The following is a 17,608-nucleotide window of genomic DNA, read 5'->3' on the forward strand; positions in this document are numbered from 1 at the left end:
GTGTTCATTATTAATCCAACCCTTGAGGAATGATGGGCTTAATGGTAAACACAGGAGCATTTTGTCTCCCAGAAATCTCTCTTTTGCATCTTGAAACACATACAGAGGTACCTCTACTTAAGAACTTAATTCGTTCCGTGGCCAGGTTCTTAAGTAGAAAAGTTTGTAAGCAGAAGCAATTTTTCCCATAGGAATCGATGTAAAAGCAAATAATGCAGGCAAACCCATTAGGAAAGAATAAAAGCTCGGAATTTGGGTGGGAGAGGAGGAGGAGGAAGAAGAAGAGGAGGAGGGGGACAGTTGCTGCAAAGGAAGAAGGTGAAGTGAGGGGAATCAAAAAATCCAAAACTTTAAGGCTTAAAAAAAAAAGAGGGACTCGGAGGCAGCGAGGAGGAGCACGAACCTCCCATACACCCAGCGCAAGGCTGCCTCCCATGCACTGCGCCAGAGAGAGAAACCCAGGGGAAATGGCAGGAAACTGGCCGGGCCTTCGTGCCGCTCTCAAATTTCCCGGGAAATTTTTCCGGGCTTGGGTTCTTAAGTATAAAATGGTTCTTAAGAAGAGGCAAAAAAATCTTGAACACCTGGTTCTTATCTAGAAAAGTTCTTAAGTAGAGTGGTTCTTAGGTAGAGGTACCACTGTACCAGGAAGTGGTCAAAGTTAGTCTCCCAAACAATTCCGAGTTTGTTTGTGGGTTACAAAGCATGGAAATGAAAACAGACTTCTTTCAATTTGAATAGGAAGCCAAAAAACAAACATATTCATTTTATTGACACAGACTTGGGGCGCTCCAAATGGAGTGCATTGCTGTTCCTGATTGGCCTCCTCTTTACCGATTGCATCCCTGCTGTTAGTTCTAGCTAGCTCTGCATCACAGGAAGAGAGATTAATCCTGAGATCCTGCCTTTTCAGCGTGTCCTAGTAATTGTTATACTTGTTCAAAACTCCTTGCTTGGTCTGTACTTTGACATCTGGCTGTATTCCACAGGGTCTGAAATGTTCAATTGATCACCACGGCGATCTGCAGGATAATTTTGGTTTTTCTTATCAGACACACCTGCATTTAGGTGAGGAAATGAACGAGAAGCTCCCTTTATTTGGAAACCATGGTGGAAAAGGGCAGGGTTTTTTCTTTTTCTTTTAAAAATATACTTATTAATAAAAAGGATAGTTCATACAGTTGTTTTTACAGATCAAATTCCATTATCTTTTTACACGTTGAAGTTACATATCATAACGCTATGTATTTATTAAACCATATACAATTCAGTAAATTGATAAAGCATAATATATTGGTAAGGTTAAATCCTTTGTATATACAGTGTTCCCTTGATTTTCGCGGGTTCAAACTTCGCAAATAGCCTATACCACGGTTTTTCAAAAAAATTTAATTAAAAAATACTTTGCGGTTTTTTCCTATACCACGGTTTTTCCCACCCGATGAGGTCCTATGTCATCGCCAAACTAATAATTTTTGCAAATAAATAACAAAAACAATAATTATTGTTAATAAATAATTATGGTTATAAATATCAGGATCACTAATTGTCTTATTCAATGGCAAGTACCAGTAATAATGGTGAGTAAATGGTTGCTAAGGGAATGGGAAATGGTAATTTAGGGGTTTAAAGTGTTAAGGGATGGCTTGTGATACTGTCCATAGCCAAAAATGGTGTATTTACTTCTGCATCTCTACTTCGTGGAAATTCGACTTTCGTGGGCAGTCTTGGAACGCATCCCCCGTGGAAATCGAGGGAACACTGTACACCTATGCTCTGTATTACTGTTTTATTTTTGTTGTGGATCCATTCGTGCCATTTTTGCCATATCTCTTTGTTTTCTTTGATTCTTCTTCCCTTGATTACGTTCGTCCATTTCAGCGCAGGTGTAAATTTTTTCAATAATTAAGTTTTCAGACAGGGTTTGTTCCTTGTTCCACATTTGCGCTATTGAAATTCTAACTGCGGTGATTATATGCGTCATAAGATAGAGCTTTTGCCTAGAATAACGTCGTTTCCAAATTCCTAAAAGCATGCTTTCTGGGGTATACTGTATTCAAAGGGCAGGGGTTTTTGTACATTGATGGTGGATGGTGAAGTCTTTCCAAAGAAATTGCTTGAGGGATTCATGGCCCAGACAAGTCGCTGAAAGAGCTCTGCAATACAGTGTTCCCTCGATTTTCGTGGGTTCAAACTTTGCGAAAAGCCTATACCACGGTTTTTCAAAAATATTAATTAAAAAATACTTTGCGGGTTTTTTCCCTATACCACGGTTTTTCCCACCCGATGACGTCATATGTCATCGCCAAACTTTCGTCCACCTTTAATAAATATTTTTTTAATAAACTTTAATAAATAAACATGGTGAGTAATAATCTAAATAGTTGCTAAGGGAATGGGAAATTGTAATTTAGGTGTTGAAAGTGTAAAGGGAAGGCTTGGGATACTGTTCATAGCCAAAAATAGTGTATTTACTTCCGCATCTCTACTTCGCGGAAATTCGACTTTCGCGGGCAGTCTCGGAACGCATCCCCTGAGAAAATCGAGGGAACACTGTACATTGAATAAGGTCATCCAAGGATACAGCTTTTTAATGATACACTTCTCCCTTGAAAATCACCTGAAAATAGCTAAAGCTATTTATGTGATGAATAGCTGTAACTCATGTGTTGGATAAGGGTGAAAGTTCATTCTTCCAGCATGTGGCTTGGTTTCCGAATATTTCATAAGTAGGCTAGGTGACATCTTCAGCAGAGTTTAGGGCAGTGATGGCGAACCTTTTTTTTTGGTTTGCGTGCCAAAAGGGTGTGCCCAAACCCATTTCCCCCCCGTCTCCCATGCATGCGCACCCCCATGTTGCCCTTGCACATGCTCACAGGCTTCACTAAAGCCTGGGACGGAGAAAAAAAATGGCCAAACAGGCAAACTGGAGGTTCAGAAAAATGGACTTCTGGTTTGCCTGTGGTGCTGTTTTTCGCACTCTGGAGGCTTCAGGGAAGCTTCCTGAAGCCCCGGAGTGCGAAAAACAGCACAATGGGCAAACCAGAAGTACGTTTTCTGAGAACAGGTTCAGCGTTAGTCCTTCTCTAAAGCAGTGTTTTCCAACCTTGGCAACTTGAAGATATTTGGACTTCAACTCCCAGAATTCCCCAGCCAGCATCCGCTGGCTAGGGAATTCTGGGAGTTGAAGTCCAAATATCTTCAAGTTGCCAAGGTTAGGAAACACTGCTCTAAAGCACCCTCTTTTCTTACAGAAAGTACCACTCCTGCTAGTGAACCTAATCGGACCAAAACGATTGAGAACTTACAAAGCATGTTAAATAAGTTGGACCACTTCCGCCAGGTGAGTATGAGTACCGGCCTTACGGTAGCATGATTTCCCCACCTCTTTCATAGCTTTTTTAAAAATGAAGTTCTAATTTCAGTAAATTTCAAATGCTACAGAAGCAGGGGATTTGAACTTACTAATGCAAAAACATACTGTCTGTCTTAAAAAATGCATTTACTTTTTTTTTTTAACCAAGCCCTTACATGGAAATACACAGGTAGTCTTGATTATGACTTAACTATTGTTCAAAGTTATGACAGGTGCCCCACCCTCCAATGCTACTTATGACTTGGTTTTGAAGTTCCAATGTCACCCACACTTGCGTTTTGGGTGCTCAGCAACCAGCCCACTTTGCTCTGCCCTGAGGACTCATGAGTGCGATTTATTCCAGCTTTGCTGGAAACTGTCGTTTATTTCTGGTTTCTGGTAAAAGCTACCCCATAACTATTTATTTATTTATTTATTTATTTATTGGATTTGTATGCCGCCCCTCTCCGTAGACTCGGGGCGGCTAACAACAAAGATAAAAAACAACATGTAACAATCCAATTTAATAAAACAACTAAAAACCCTTATTATAAAAACCAAACATACACACAAACATACCATACATAACTTGTAATGGCCTAGGGGAAGGAATATCCTAACTCCCCCATGCCTGGCGACAAAGGTGGGTCTTGAGTAATTTGCGAAAGACAAGGAGGGTGGGGGCAGTTCTAATCTCCAGGGGGGTTGATTCCAGAGGGCCGGGGCCGCCACAGAGAAGGCTCTTCCCCTGGGGCCCGCCAAACGACATTGTTTGGTTGACGGGACCCAGAGAAGGAAAACTCTGTGGGACCTTATCGGCCGCTGGGATTCGTGCGGTAGAAGGCGGTTCCGGATGTATTCTGGCCCAATGCCATGTAGGGCTTTAAAGGTCATTACCAACACTTTGAATTGTGACCGGAAACCGATCGGCAGCCAGTACAGGCCGCGGAGTGTTGCAGAAACCTGGGCGAATCTAGGAAGCCCCACGATGGCTCTTGCGGCTGCGTTCTGCACGATCTGAAGTTTCCGAACACTTTTCAAAGGTAGCCCCATGTAGAGAGCGTTGCAGTAATCGAACCTCGAGGTGATGAGGGCATGAGTGACTGTGTAACAATAGTTTTGCTTAAGGATCATGGTCTTTGCTTAACAAACATTGCAGAAAAGGTCATAAAATCAAGTCTCGTCCTATCACCTGTTTTATGACTGTCTATGGGTGTATGGGGTGTTTAGGGAGGGGCAGCACCTCTGGTGAAGGGCCATGTCGTGTCCTTTTATGGCAGCTCATTTTAGGGCAGCTTTTAGGGAAGCTCATTCACCTTTGGCCTCCACCTGTCACTCAGCTCTCACCTGTGGCTCCCAGTAGCTGTAGCATGCACCACGGCCACACCCCAGGCAACAGTTTCAACAGGCTTAATTACGGTTGTAAATTGCTGACAACCTGTTAACTATTGATAACAAAATTATTTCTGATGACATTAATTCATCATTGCCTTTTTTTCCAATTTTTTTATACTGTTTCCACATTTTCACATTAAATTGCCTGGAGTTTCTCTGTGAGGGGGACGAGCTGTTTTAAAAACGTATAAATGAAAAAAACGAATAAATAAAATAAATTAATTAACACATTGGGCTTGTTGTTTTCAATCAGAAATTGGTGGACCAAATCCATGAACTTCTCGGACGCTCTGCTACTCTAAGAGATTTACTTCTGGAGGAGTTATCAGCATGGCAAAATCATCAGCGGTTGGCTTGCATTGGAGAGAAATGTGACACCAGCTTAGGGCGCCTGGAAGGATGGTAAGTGGTAATGATCCATATGGGCTAGTTACTTGTTTTTAATGGGACCTTTCTATACAACGATCCCTTTGAAGAAATGCATTGCGACATGGGTGTCAAACTCAAGACACAGGGCTGGATCTAGCATGCAAGGCCGCCCTGGAAACAGCCCTAGATCTGGCCTGAGGTATCTCTGCCAGCAAAAACGGAGTTCAAGAGGGCTGTGTGTGGCCCTCCCGAGCTCCATTTTCACTGGCAGAGGGTTGCAGGAGACCATTGCAGCCAAAACCAGAGCTCAGCAGCATGTTTTCTCTGGCAGAGCGCTCTTGTATCGTTACAGCCTACCGGAAATCCTCCATGCCACTTCCACCAGGCACCACGGCACATTCCACAAGGAGTGCGGCTACGCCAGGCTCCGATTGAGGACATATGTCGGGCAGCAACCTGGACTGTTCCCGACACATTCATTAAACACTATCGTTTAGACACTTATGCTTCGGCGGAGGCAGCCTTTGGACGCAGAGTGCTACAAGGGGTGTGCAGAGAATCAGTGCCCCTGGCCTAGCCTTTCCCGCCCTAAGGACTTAACTTGGGTATATCCCATGTTGGACTCTCTGAGCAGTGCAGTGGAGAAAGACCGTTGAACTTACCTGAACGGTCTTCTCGCTGCACTGCGAAGAGAGTCCAAACCCGCCCGGCTTTAGAGCCCAGGGGCACGAAGTTTCCAGTTATGGCAGTTGCCACAGTTCGTTGGTTGAATAAATGTTATTGAGTTACTTACACTATGACTTTGTTTTATTATCGACTGACTCACCAGGGTCCACAAGGGGGGCGGGACCTATTTATTATGTTAATTTTAACTCAGTCCCTTCCAATCAGGCTGAACTATACCGCCCCTTGCCCAGGTCTGATATGGAGCGTGTTGCAGTAGTCAAGGCGTGAGGTGATGAGGGCATGAGTGACTGTATGAAGAGCCTCCTGGTCTGAGTAGGGTCGCAACTGGTGCACAAGTCAAACTTCTGCAAAGTCCCTCTTGCCACAACTGAGAGATGTTGATCTAGCCTCAGCTGTGGATCTAGGAGGACACCCAAGATGCAACATTGCACTGTCTTGGGGTCATGTGATCATCAACTTATGTAACTTGGCTTCTGACACGCAACATCATTGGGGGAAGCCAAGACTGCTTAACAACTGCGAGTGATTCGCTTAGCAACTGTGGCAAAACGTCACAAAATGGGCTACAACACTCTTTTCTCAATTCTCTATCAAAGCCTTTGAAAGGAATTGCAGTCTTATTTAATTTCAGGCTTCCCTGTTGAGGAATTCTAGTTAGGGGTTTTGGTTTTTGACTTGCTCACAGCTTGTCACGGAGAGCCCCGTTATCCACTCATATTCTTCCTGAATGGCAGGTTTACTAAAAACGCTGAGATCCTCTTCCTCTTGCTGCACCTACTAAATACGCTGAAGGGGATGTACGAAAAGGTGACTTACCAGAAAGATCCTTTCAAGGACAAGCTGTCCCTTCTGGTCAAGCAGCTTCAGGAGCAAATAATCTGCCTCTTAAGAAGGTGAGAAGGGAGGAAGGATTCTGCCAGTAAGGGAAAGTTACAAGGGAGGTGGGCAAGAATGGATGGGTTGTAGAAGACTAACGTTGCTCTGCTTTTGCCAGTGCTTTTGTGGTGGAAGTACAACCTAAGATGCCAGCTCCCAACAAACGCCCATTGGTGCTAAGAACCAACCAAAAGTTCTCCGTCCGGGCCAGGTAAGGAAATCCTTACTCCAACAATCCTTACTCTATTCCTGGAGACTCTTGGGCAGGAAACTGAAAATTTTAGAAGGGGCCAGATCAAAGGATGTAAGTCCCAGGCATTTATAGTACAGTGATATCTCATCTTACAAACGCCTCATTATACAAACTTTTCGATATACAAACCCGGGGTTTAAGATTTTTTTGCCTCTATATTTTCACCTTACAAACCCACTGCCGCCGCTGGGATGCCCCGCCTCTGGACTCCCGTTGCCAGTGAAGCACCCGTTTTTGTGCTGCTGGGATTCCCCCGAGGCTCCCCTCCATGGGAAACTCCACCTCCGGACTTCCGTTGCCAGCGAAGCGCTTGTTTTTGCAATGCTGGGATTCCCCTGCTGGGATTCCCCTGCAGCATCGCAAAAACACAGAAGTCCGGAGGTGGGGTTTCCCATGGAGGGCAGCCTCAGGGGAATCCCAGCAGTGCAAAAATGGGCGCCTCGGCTGGCCAAAGGGGTGAATTTTGGGCTTGCACGCATTAATCGCTTTTCCATTGATTCCTATGGGAAACATTGTTTTGTCTTACAAACTTTTTACCTTAAGAACCTCGTCCCGGAACCAATTAAGTTTGTAAGACAAGGTATCACTGTATTGGTGTTGTTATTAGTGTATAATTTAATTTAATTTACTTCTATGCCACCCAATCTCAATGGGGATTATCATCTTGGAGAATTACTGTACACAGGAGTTGGTTCATCTGTGTTCAGAAAAAGTAGCTTTCTCTCAAAACAGAGCTAGATTACTTAGTATATATTTATGATTCAAATCTATATAACTGCCAGTCTCATAAAGATGAATCTAGGTGGCTTATAATTAAGACAAATTTAAAAAGACGCAATAACTTGGAAAAAAAACCAATATAAAAGCCCATAAAACAACCCCTCATAGTACATTCCTAAAATGCATAGCTGAGATAATTGTATCTAACGATCACACCAATGCAACATTCTGCCACGTTCCCTGGTCCTTATACCTATTGGCAGAAGTGGGCTGCTAAGGTGGAACGGTGACGTGTGCCCGCCCTCGTGGCTCTGAGTGCTAGAGGAGTCCAGTGCAATTTTGCTACTGCACCTGTGTAGAATTGTGCACAGAGACGCAGGTGCGCCTGCGTTTCGATGCAGTTTTTTGGGTCCGTGCGTGCAGAACACAGGTGCACCTGCGTCTCTGCGCACAATTCTCCTACCTGCACAGGTGCAGTAGCAGAATTGCGCTGGAGTCCGCTAGTGCTCAGAGCCACAGGGGTGGGCACATGTCCACCTCTGCCTATTGGCAAATCCATGTTTTTAGGGTCTTTCGCAAGGCCAGCAGGATCAGGGCCATTCTAGTCTCCAGGTGCAGGATATTCTAAGGAGCAGTGACAACATCTCTCTTCTGCTGGATCTGATTGGGTGAGCAGATGTTGCTTGGGAGAGGTAGTTTCACATAAACTAATCCCAATGTCAAGTAGGCTTTATAGGTCATTACTAGCCCCTTTAGTTGAACCCGGAAGCAAACTGGCAGCCTTTGTAGCTTATGGACAAAAGATGTAACATGTACAAATTGTGTGATATGCATAAGCTGCCTGTGTGCTGGGTTTTGAACCAGATGACGCTTCCCAAAATCTGTGGCAGGAATGGATAAGGGTTGCATTTAATGTTAGAAGCTTTAACTAGAAAACAAAAAATAGTAGCTTCCTCTTCTTAAATATTTTTTTAAAAAACAACAACAACTAAACAGCAACAAGCTTTTTGAAGAACAGTTACCATTTTCAGCTCTCAAATGCTCTTACGATCACAATTTTTTGATTGAAACAATCTAATTGCAGATTTAGATAGTAAAACAACGAATTTGCTCTTCTCCAAAAACCTTAGCGCCAAGAAAAAGAGTAGATTTTCCACTTGAGCTAGCAGAGGTCTTCAAACTTGGCAATGTTAAGACTTGCGGACTTCAACTCCCATAGCTGGCTGGAGAATTCTGGGAGTTGAAGTCCACAAGTCTTAAAGTTGTCAAGTTTGGGGGGCCCTTACTAAAACTGCAATATTATTTTATTTATTTATTTATTTATTTTGTCCAATACATAATACACATTGAAGAGAATAGATATGTAGTAATATAAATAAAGAAAAGAATAGAAGAAAAGATATAAAAGTATAGGTGAACATATTTGAAAGGAAGAAAAGATAAATGAGATAAGGAGAGACAATTGGACAGGGGACGAAAGGCACACTGGTGCACTTATGCACACCCCCTTACTTATCTCTAAGGAACCTGGAGAGGTCAATCGTGGATAGTCTAAGGGAAAAATGTTGGGGGTTAGGGTTTGACACTACTGAGTCAGGTAATGTGTTCCACGCTTTGACAACTCGGTTGCTGAAGTCATATTTTTTACAGTCAAGTTTGGAGCGGTTAATATTAAGTTTGAATCTGTTGTGTGCTCTTCTGTTGTTATGATTGAAGCTGAAGCAGTCATTGACAGGTAGAACATTGCAGCATATGATCTTGTGGGCAATACGTAGATCGTGTTTTAGTCGTCGTAGTTCTAAGCTTTCAAGACCTAGAATTGATAGTCTGCTTTCGTAGGGTATTCTGTTTCGAGTGGAGGAGTGAAGGGCTCTTCTGGTGAAGTATCTTTGGACATTTTCAAGGGTGTTGATGTCCGAGATGTGGTATGGGTTCCAGACAGATGAGCTGTATTCAAGGATGGATCTGGCAAAAGTTTTGTAGGCTCTGGTGAGTAGTGTGAGATTGCCAGAGCAGAAGCTGCGTAGGATCAGGTTAACAACTCTATTATTTGGTTATTTAGGAAAAATGTGCAAAAACACTTTAAGACAGTATTAATAAACAGGATGTTGCAGAAACATTTCAGACTACTAGGAAAGCAATTCATTTTGAAAATATAAATAACTCCCACCCACCCCACCCCCTTTTTTTAACCACATGGATTTTAATTGTTTGCTATTTCCATGATTCAGATTACTGGTAAAACTGCTGGATCGAAACAAACCACTGGCGGTGAATATTGACATTGACCGGTATGTTATTCTACTAAAACTCTAGCCTTTTATAAAAATGACTTGTTTGGTCAGAGTTAAAATGCGAAATATGTTTGTAAGATTCTAGAAACCCTAAATGGACTTTTTGCCATACTTGGTCAGAAATGACAACAATTTTGGGATTTGTGAAAAGATCCAAGGGCAGGGTGAGGTTATGGGAAGAAGTGAGCTAAGTGTGTAATATAAACCACTGAGAGGTGCCTTTTGGGGGAACCAAGCAGCATATAAATTTAATAAATAAATATAATAGAAGTGGGAAAATATTAATTTGCTTGTATTTGTTGCAAGGAAGATCTGGTGTTGCTCCTTTATATATTCTTTTTTCTGTTTTGTTTTCTCTTTTTTTCTTTGACATTTTGTATTTTGTTCCTTTCTATTTCCTAATTTGTTTGGGTTATTATTAAAACTCTTCAATAACAGTATTTTTAAAAAATAAGTCTCTAGGCCAGGTGTGTCTAACCTGTGACCCATGGGCCTCACATGGCCCTGGACAACTAGTAATGTGGCCCCACAAGATTGTAAACTTTTGATTTTATTTTGTGATTTATATGTTCTCCATGCAAACTGGTTTGGACACTCAAGGCTTTAAAGATATTACTTTTACTAATGGAGCTCTTGTGGTGGGAGGGGATTAGACATGTGGGAAATCACCCATTAATTGAACTTTTTTGTTCTTACCTTTTTCAGGGATGCTACTAATTTGACCGGGTAAGAAATCGCTGAACAAAATCAATGGGGAATAATGAGCCTTTCCTATCTGGGAGGGTAGTGGACCATGATTCTTAATATGGAGGTTGTAAAGCTTTACTTACCTGGTTAATAGAGAAGGAGTCCATAATGGGGCTTTTCAACTACCTTCTTAGAAAGAGATAAATGTGTTATTGATAGATATGAGATTTGAAGAACTTCCTTCAGCCCTCAGGCCCATCTCCAAAATCACCTAATTAGCAGAATTGGGGGTGGGGGAACCCACTGAGACTGCAAAACTGCAGTGGATACAGATTATGGGAGACATTTGAAAAAGGCAGTAGTATGACTGCCCTATAATTTGAGTAAACCAGGAGTAGATAAGCTCTTATCTAGAAACTCATCTTGGTTCCCACCAAGTTCCCACTCTGATTCCTTTATTGGATATTTTAAAATTTGCAGTGCTAAATGAGATGTTCCAAATCAGGCAGATGGTCCCTAGGGCAATTATGATGCCCAAGAATGTCCCTAGATACTCTATGATACTCCTAGATAAACTCTATGGGCAGTTTTTAAGGGGGGGACATGATCGAAACATTTAAATATGTTAAAGGGTTAAATAAGGTCCAGGGGGGAAGTGTTTTTAATAGGAAAGTGAACACAAGAACAAGGCGACACAATCTGAAGTTAGTTGGGGGAAAGATCAAAAGCAACATGAGAAAATATTATTTTAATGAAAGAGTAGTAGATCCTTGGAACAAACTTCCAGCAGACATAGATAAATCCACAGTAACTGAATTTAAGCATGCCTGGGATAAACATATATCCATCCTAAGATAAAATACAGAAAATAGTATAAGGGCAGACTAGATGAGGTCTTTTTCTGCCGTCAGTCTTCTATGTTTCTATGTTTCTGCACATAAAAAGATGGGTGTCTACAGTTCAGTATTTTGTTTGAGCGTGTGCCAAGTCAACAGGAAGAAAGGCTCCTTTTGATGGTAAGGAGCATCCCCAATTTGCCTCCTGGAAAATTACTATCTGTGACATGATCACATATTCACCATGACAGTCATTTTGTGAATGGTGATTACGGCCAAATTTGGGGGAGAATTCACAATTTACTTTCATAATTCCGAATTTGCCAACGAAAAGCTTATTATGAATGTGTTACGGAAAGACACTCTCTCCAAATACATATTTGTCTGGAAGGAGAATACGATTGATCATGTTTTATATAAATATATCTACCAGTATTTCTGGCCACCAGGAAATTGCATGTGTTGTGACTGATCTTTGGTATTTCTATCCTCTCACTCTTCCTTTTTCTTTCTGAAGGTTCCGGAAGTTCAATATTTTGACGTCCCAAACCAAGACCTTGATGATGCATGATCCCCAAAAGCAAGGACTCATTTGTGATTTTAAGTACATTGTACGGAAATAATTGGCTGATGCTTTGAACCTTTAGATATATGGGAAGAAGATAGGATACTTGGAGGATCCATTTAAATGCTAGAATGGGGGACTGGAAATACAACATTCTCCCACAAAGGGGAAACCTAGTCATTGCCAACCTAGAAACCCATTTATTTTGCTATCCCATTTTGCTAAATTTTGGCAACAGATAAGAAATTTGGTCTATATTTCTTGTAATCTATATTCAGTGGTTCTCCATTTGAGATGCATTTTTTTTCCCATTTCACGTATCTAAAATATCGCCATGTTCTCCTTTTTATTCTTTCCCTTCCCTCTTAACTCCTGCAAATTTTAATTTTTCCATAGTTGCGTTTTAGTTGGGGGAGGGGAAAATTATGAAATTTACAAAAATGAGATTTTGTTTACTTGTATTTTTTTTTATGCCTCCTGTGAATCAGCTTCTTATTGGGCGAAAAGGGACATGGGAGCTCAGGTGCTAAAGCAGTAGCAGTTGAAACCTAGCAGGAACAAAGGAGGAGATTTGGTTCTTCCTGCTTCCAAACTTCCTGCTCTCAATCTCAGTCCCATGTGGGTCACTCTTAGCCATCTACGTCAGGGGTTCTCAATCTTTTCTTCATAACAGATCCCCTTTAAATACAGGTAGTCATTCATTAATTCATTCATTCATTTATTGGATTTGTATGCAGCCCCTCTCCCGAGACTCGGGGCGGCTAACAGCAATAATAAAACAGCATATAATAATAATCCAATACTAAAAACAGTTAAAAACCCATTATTATAAAAACCAAACATACATATAGACATACCATGCATAAAATTGTAAAGGCCTAGGGGGAAAGCGTATCTCAATTCTCCCATGCCTAGCGGCAGAGGTGGGTTTTAAGCAGCTCACAAAAGGCAAGGAGGGTGGGGGCAATTCTAATCTCGGGGGGGAGTTGGTTCCAGAGGGCCGGGGCCGCCACAGAGAAGGCTCTTCCCCTGGGTCCCGCCAAGCGACATTGTTTAGTTGACGGGACCCGGAGAAGATCCACTCTGTGGGACCTAACTGGTCGCTGGGATTCGTGCAGCAGAAGGCGGTCCCTGAGATAATCTGGTCTTATAGGTCATAACCAACACTTTGAATTGTGACCAGAAACTAATCGGCAACCAATGCAGACTGCGGAGTGTTGGTGTAACATGGTCCTTTTGACTTACAACCACAACTGAGCCCCAAATTTCTGCTGCTAAGTGAGATCTTTCTTAAAGTGAATTTTGTCCCATTTTATGACCTTTCTTGCCTCAGTCATTATGTGAATCGTTGCAGTAGATAAATGAGTAGTAATAATAATAATAATAATAATTATTATTATTATTATTATTATTATTATTTATTAGATTTGTATGCCGCCCCTCTCCGAAGACTCAAGGCGGCTCACAACAATAATAAAAACAATATTATAGTAGAACAAATCTAATATTAAAAAAATATATAAAACCCTATCATTATTTTAAAAACCAAACAACACATTCATACCAAACATAAAACAAAACAACCCGGTGAATCTGGTTTCCCCATCGATTTTGTTTATCAGAATGTGGCAAAAGGTGACATGACATGACCCCTGGACATTGCAACTGTCATAAATATATCCCTGTTGCCAAGCATCTGAATTTTGATCGCATGATCATAAGGAATCTGCAAGGGTCACAAGTCTCTTTTTTCAATGCCGTTGTAACTTTAAGTGGTCACTAAATGAACTGTTGTAAGCCGAGGACTAGCTGTACATTTTGTAGCCATGGATCATTGCCACAGACTCCCAAGATTTAAGTCAAGATTTAAATCCTGACATTTCTTCAAGCCATCACGGACATCCTGCGATGACATCATGGCCCCCAGAGATCCAGAGATTGAGAACCACTGAACTAGGTCATAACAAAGGGGCTGAGTCAATGGCTGATTTGGGAGCTGCAGTTTGGGAGGAGGTGGTAACACAGTAGCTACTCCCTCCCTCTTGTGCTGATCTAACTTGGGTCCTGTCAGGCCCCCATCCAGGTTTATTTGTTTTGGAAGTGGAAAAAAAATGTTGGACCAGGAGGAACCCTTTGGGATCTGTAATTCCAAGTCCCAAGCATCCATTCTGTCCCCTTGGCAAACACACAAAATGTATTAGGGAGTTCAAGTAGCTAAAATTTGGACAGATTCTTTATCTAGTCATTAAAAATCTAATGTTTATAACTACTGTATTTCAGGAAGTACGTTGTTTCAATATTGGGTACTGTCGCAGCAAAGTGCCATTGTACCCCAAAGCCCAAATAATCTACAACCCCTCTTCTAACAATTGTATCACGAGCATTCATTATCTTGTGAATAATGAATGAATGCGTAAGATAATGAATGCCTGTGATACAATTGTTGTGAGTCAGGAGCATAAAATAACCTCGGAATATTTCTTTTCTCAATTGCATAAATTAATGGTGCTATGCTTTAGCCTTTTATTTAAATAACATTTTAAAACCAATTTGAACGTTCAATACGCAAGAGAAGAAGTTGAGGAGAAGTTGAAATTGGTGGTGGGGGGAAATGATTCGGAAGACATACTTCTGATCTCACATCATCTTTCTGCTATTCATTACAGACCTTTTTCTAGACATTTAGGTTGGTCTGTAAGACCCCATTACTTCAAAAGTTGCATTAAAAATGTCCAGCATCAATGATTCATGTATTTTAAAGCAACTGCATGTTGTTGTTTTCAAGCTTTCATGGAAGAATAAAAAGATCAGCAGGCTTTAATGAACAACAGAGAGATGCTGGGTTTGCACGAGATGTCCAGTATTTTTTCAGAACTATTTTCTAAGGGGTCACAGTCATAAATGCTAGGTTTGTTTTGTGATAGACTCTGTTGTTTATACATCTGAATAGGATGATTTATTACTTCTTTGAAAAGAAATAAACTTGCTGAAGTGATGTATTTGGAAGGCAATAGGTTGGAGAAAACTTCCAACAATACATTGATTTGGTTTGATCTAATCTGATCTTTGTTCCCTTTCAGCCTTGTTAATAAAAAAATTCTTTTCTTTTCCCTTTGATGAAGTCTTTGAAAGAGCAGAAAATCGCAGGAGGAGGGAAAGGCAACAAAGGGATTAGCGAGGTGAGATTTCAGTTTTTAAAAATGTGATTTTTTTTTTAGTGTAAAGATTTTGCCCTATATTACTTGTGGACCTGGCCGCAGGTATGGACAGAATAATCAATACCTGGAGACTGTATTATCTCATTCCCAGCAAATATTAAGAATATGCTTCTTAGGGTGGTAGAACATGTTTAAAAATTGGGAAATACGTCTCAAATTAAAAATGAGGAATAATTGCAAATTACAGTACTTCTCTGATCTTTGGCCCCCATTACTTACACTTTACTTACATTCAGGTGTATGCATTTCCCCCCACTAAATTAAAGTTTCCTTCAAGTCAAGTTTTACTCCTGGTGCCCTCATGGATATATTCATGCAGCTATCTTGGAAGAGGATGCCTTCTTCCAGGTTGATCTACAACTTCCCAATGTATCCTAAGCCCTGGGAGGCTGTTAATCCAGATATAAAACAAGTCTATCCCAGCTCCTTTTGTTTTATGGTGCTCTGATTTGCTGCAGGAGATTTTATTTGCTATTACTGTAGGGGTTCTGGAATTAGGTGCTGTGTACATTTGTATATATAGATAGATTTACAGCACGGCCATTCAGTCAGCAACTGTTCCAAGTTACCAGGGTGAGGAAGGAATGGTGGTTACTACCAGTCCTCAGTGTCTCTCTTTTTTTTTTAATAAACTTTTTTGGATTTTTCATAAAAAGACAAAACCAACAAACATACATTTAACATAAATTTGGGGTTGCAATACCCCTGCTTATTCTAGAAGTTAAGTTTCCATACAGAAAAAGAATACCTTATTAATACTTTAAGTCTACTTAATACTTTAAGTGAAAAGAAGAAACTCTATTTGATCTTATATAAGAAAAACTTTCATTTATAGACTAAATAAAACACAAAATGTAAGTCATACACTCTTCTTTTTCTTACTTATCCATATACTACATAAAATTCTGATTCTTCTTGGTCTTTTAACCGTCTTGTCATCATATCCATTTCAGCGCAATCTAATATTTTCTTGATAACCTCTTCTTCTTTGGGGATATTTTCCCCTTTCCAATTTTGCGCATGTGTTCTGGCTATCTCAGTACTCCGATGATCATATGATCATGAATTTGGGTGCTTGGCAATCCATTCGCACTTAAAATTGGTTGTCAAGCACTCTATGATTCCATGTTCGCCATTTGCAGCTTCTCCCTAGAAAGTCAGTGGAGAGATTGGCAGGGAAGGTTACAAATCACTGGGATACCTCACTCATCCCTCCCCCTCCATCATTTCTGTGTTCACACTAGTCACTTGCACGCCCTCCCTGACCTGTGCCTCTCACAGTTGCTTACCTTCCCTAGCCTGGTCTTTCACTGATCCTTCCCAATCTGTGTCTCCCTCGCACATCCTCCCCTTCCCATGTGCCATCTCCATGTGCACGGTGCCTCAATTCTTCGTCCCACCCGGCAGCAGCCATTTTTTATTTATTTATTTATTCATTCATTCATACATTCATTCATTCATTCATACATACATTCATTCATTCATTCATTCATTCATTCATTCATTCATTTATTCATTAGATTTGTATGCCGCCCCTCTCCACAGACTCGGGGCGGCTCACAACAATAATAAAAAAGTATACAATAAACAAATCTAATATTTAAAAAGTATCTAAAAATCCATTAATTTAAAACCATTCAACACAAGCCTACCATACATAAAACTATATAAGCCTGGGGGAAATGTCTCAATTCCCCCATGCCTGACGGCAGAGATGAGTTTAAAGAAGTTTGTGAAAGGCAAGGAGGGTGGGGGCAATCCTAATCTCCAGGGGGAGCTGGTTCTAGAGGGTCGGGGCCACCACAGAGAAGGCTCTTCCCCGTTTAGTTGACAGGACCCGCAGAAGGCCAACTCTCTGGGACCTCACTGGTCGCTGGGAATCGTGCGGCAGAAGGCGGTCTCGGAGATTTTACCTGTCTGTGACCTGGGACACAGAACTTCTTAACTAACTTCCCCACTTACTTTGGTTGTGGGAAACCAGCAAGAAATCACCTTATTTATTTTTTGATTTGATTTGTATGCTGCCCCTCTCTGACGATACAATATCAAATCTAAAATCCAATTAATATAGTTAATTACTCTAACAACACTGAAGCATTAAAATCATTCATTCACTTTCAACACTCTTCGGCCAGAAGGTAGGGTCTAATGACCCAAGGCTGGCGGCATAGATGGGTTTTTAAGTTCTTACGGAAGGCAAGGAGGGTGGGGGCAGCACGAATCTCTGGGGGGGAGCTGATTCCAAAGGGCTGGGGTCCCCACAGAGAAGTCTCTTCCCCTAGGCCCCGCCAAGCGACATTGCCTAGTTCAGTGTCGCCGAACCTTGGCAACTTGAAGATAACTGGACTTCAAT

The 17,608-nt window shown here is 41.3% G+C and overlaps 1 protein-coding gene across 3 annotated transcripts in view; it reads left to right on the forward strand.

The window, feature by feature from the left end:
* STAT2 (signal transducer and activator of transcription 2) overlaps positions 1-17,608 on the forward strand; it is a 56,784-nt gene that overhangs the window by 19,514 nt on the left and 19,662 nt on the right. For all 3 annotated transcript variants that reach the window (XM_070740559.1, XM_070740561.1, XM_070740560.1), the window contains exons 6-14: positions 990-1,068; positions 3,255-3,343; positions 5,004-5,152; positions 6,541-6,699; positions 6,801-6,893; positions 9,887-9,946; positions 10,655-10,675; positions 11,990-12,083; positions 15,160-15,216. In XM_070740559.1, the coding sequence (XP_070596660.1) occupies positions 990-1,068; positions 3,255-3,343; positions 5,004-5,152; positions 6,541-6,699; positions 6,801-6,893; positions 9,887-9,946; positions 10,655-10,675; positions 11,990-12,083; positions 15,160-15,216 (801 nt within the window). The remainder of the gene's footprint in view (positions 1-989; positions 1,069-3,254; positions 3,344-5,003; positions 5,153-6,540; positions 6,700-6,800; positions 6,894-9,886; positions 9,947-10,654; positions 10,676-11,989; positions 12,084-15,159; positions 15,217-17,608) is intronic.

Source organism: Erythrolamprus reginae, chromosome 2 (genome assembly GCF_031021105.1).
Source record: "Erythrolamprus reginae isolate rEryReg1 chromosome 2, rEryReg1.hap1, whole genome shotgun sequence".
NCBI classification, from domain to species: Eukaryota; Metazoa; Chordata; class Lepidosauria; order Squamata; family Dipsadidae; genus Erythrolamprus; species Erythrolamprus reginae.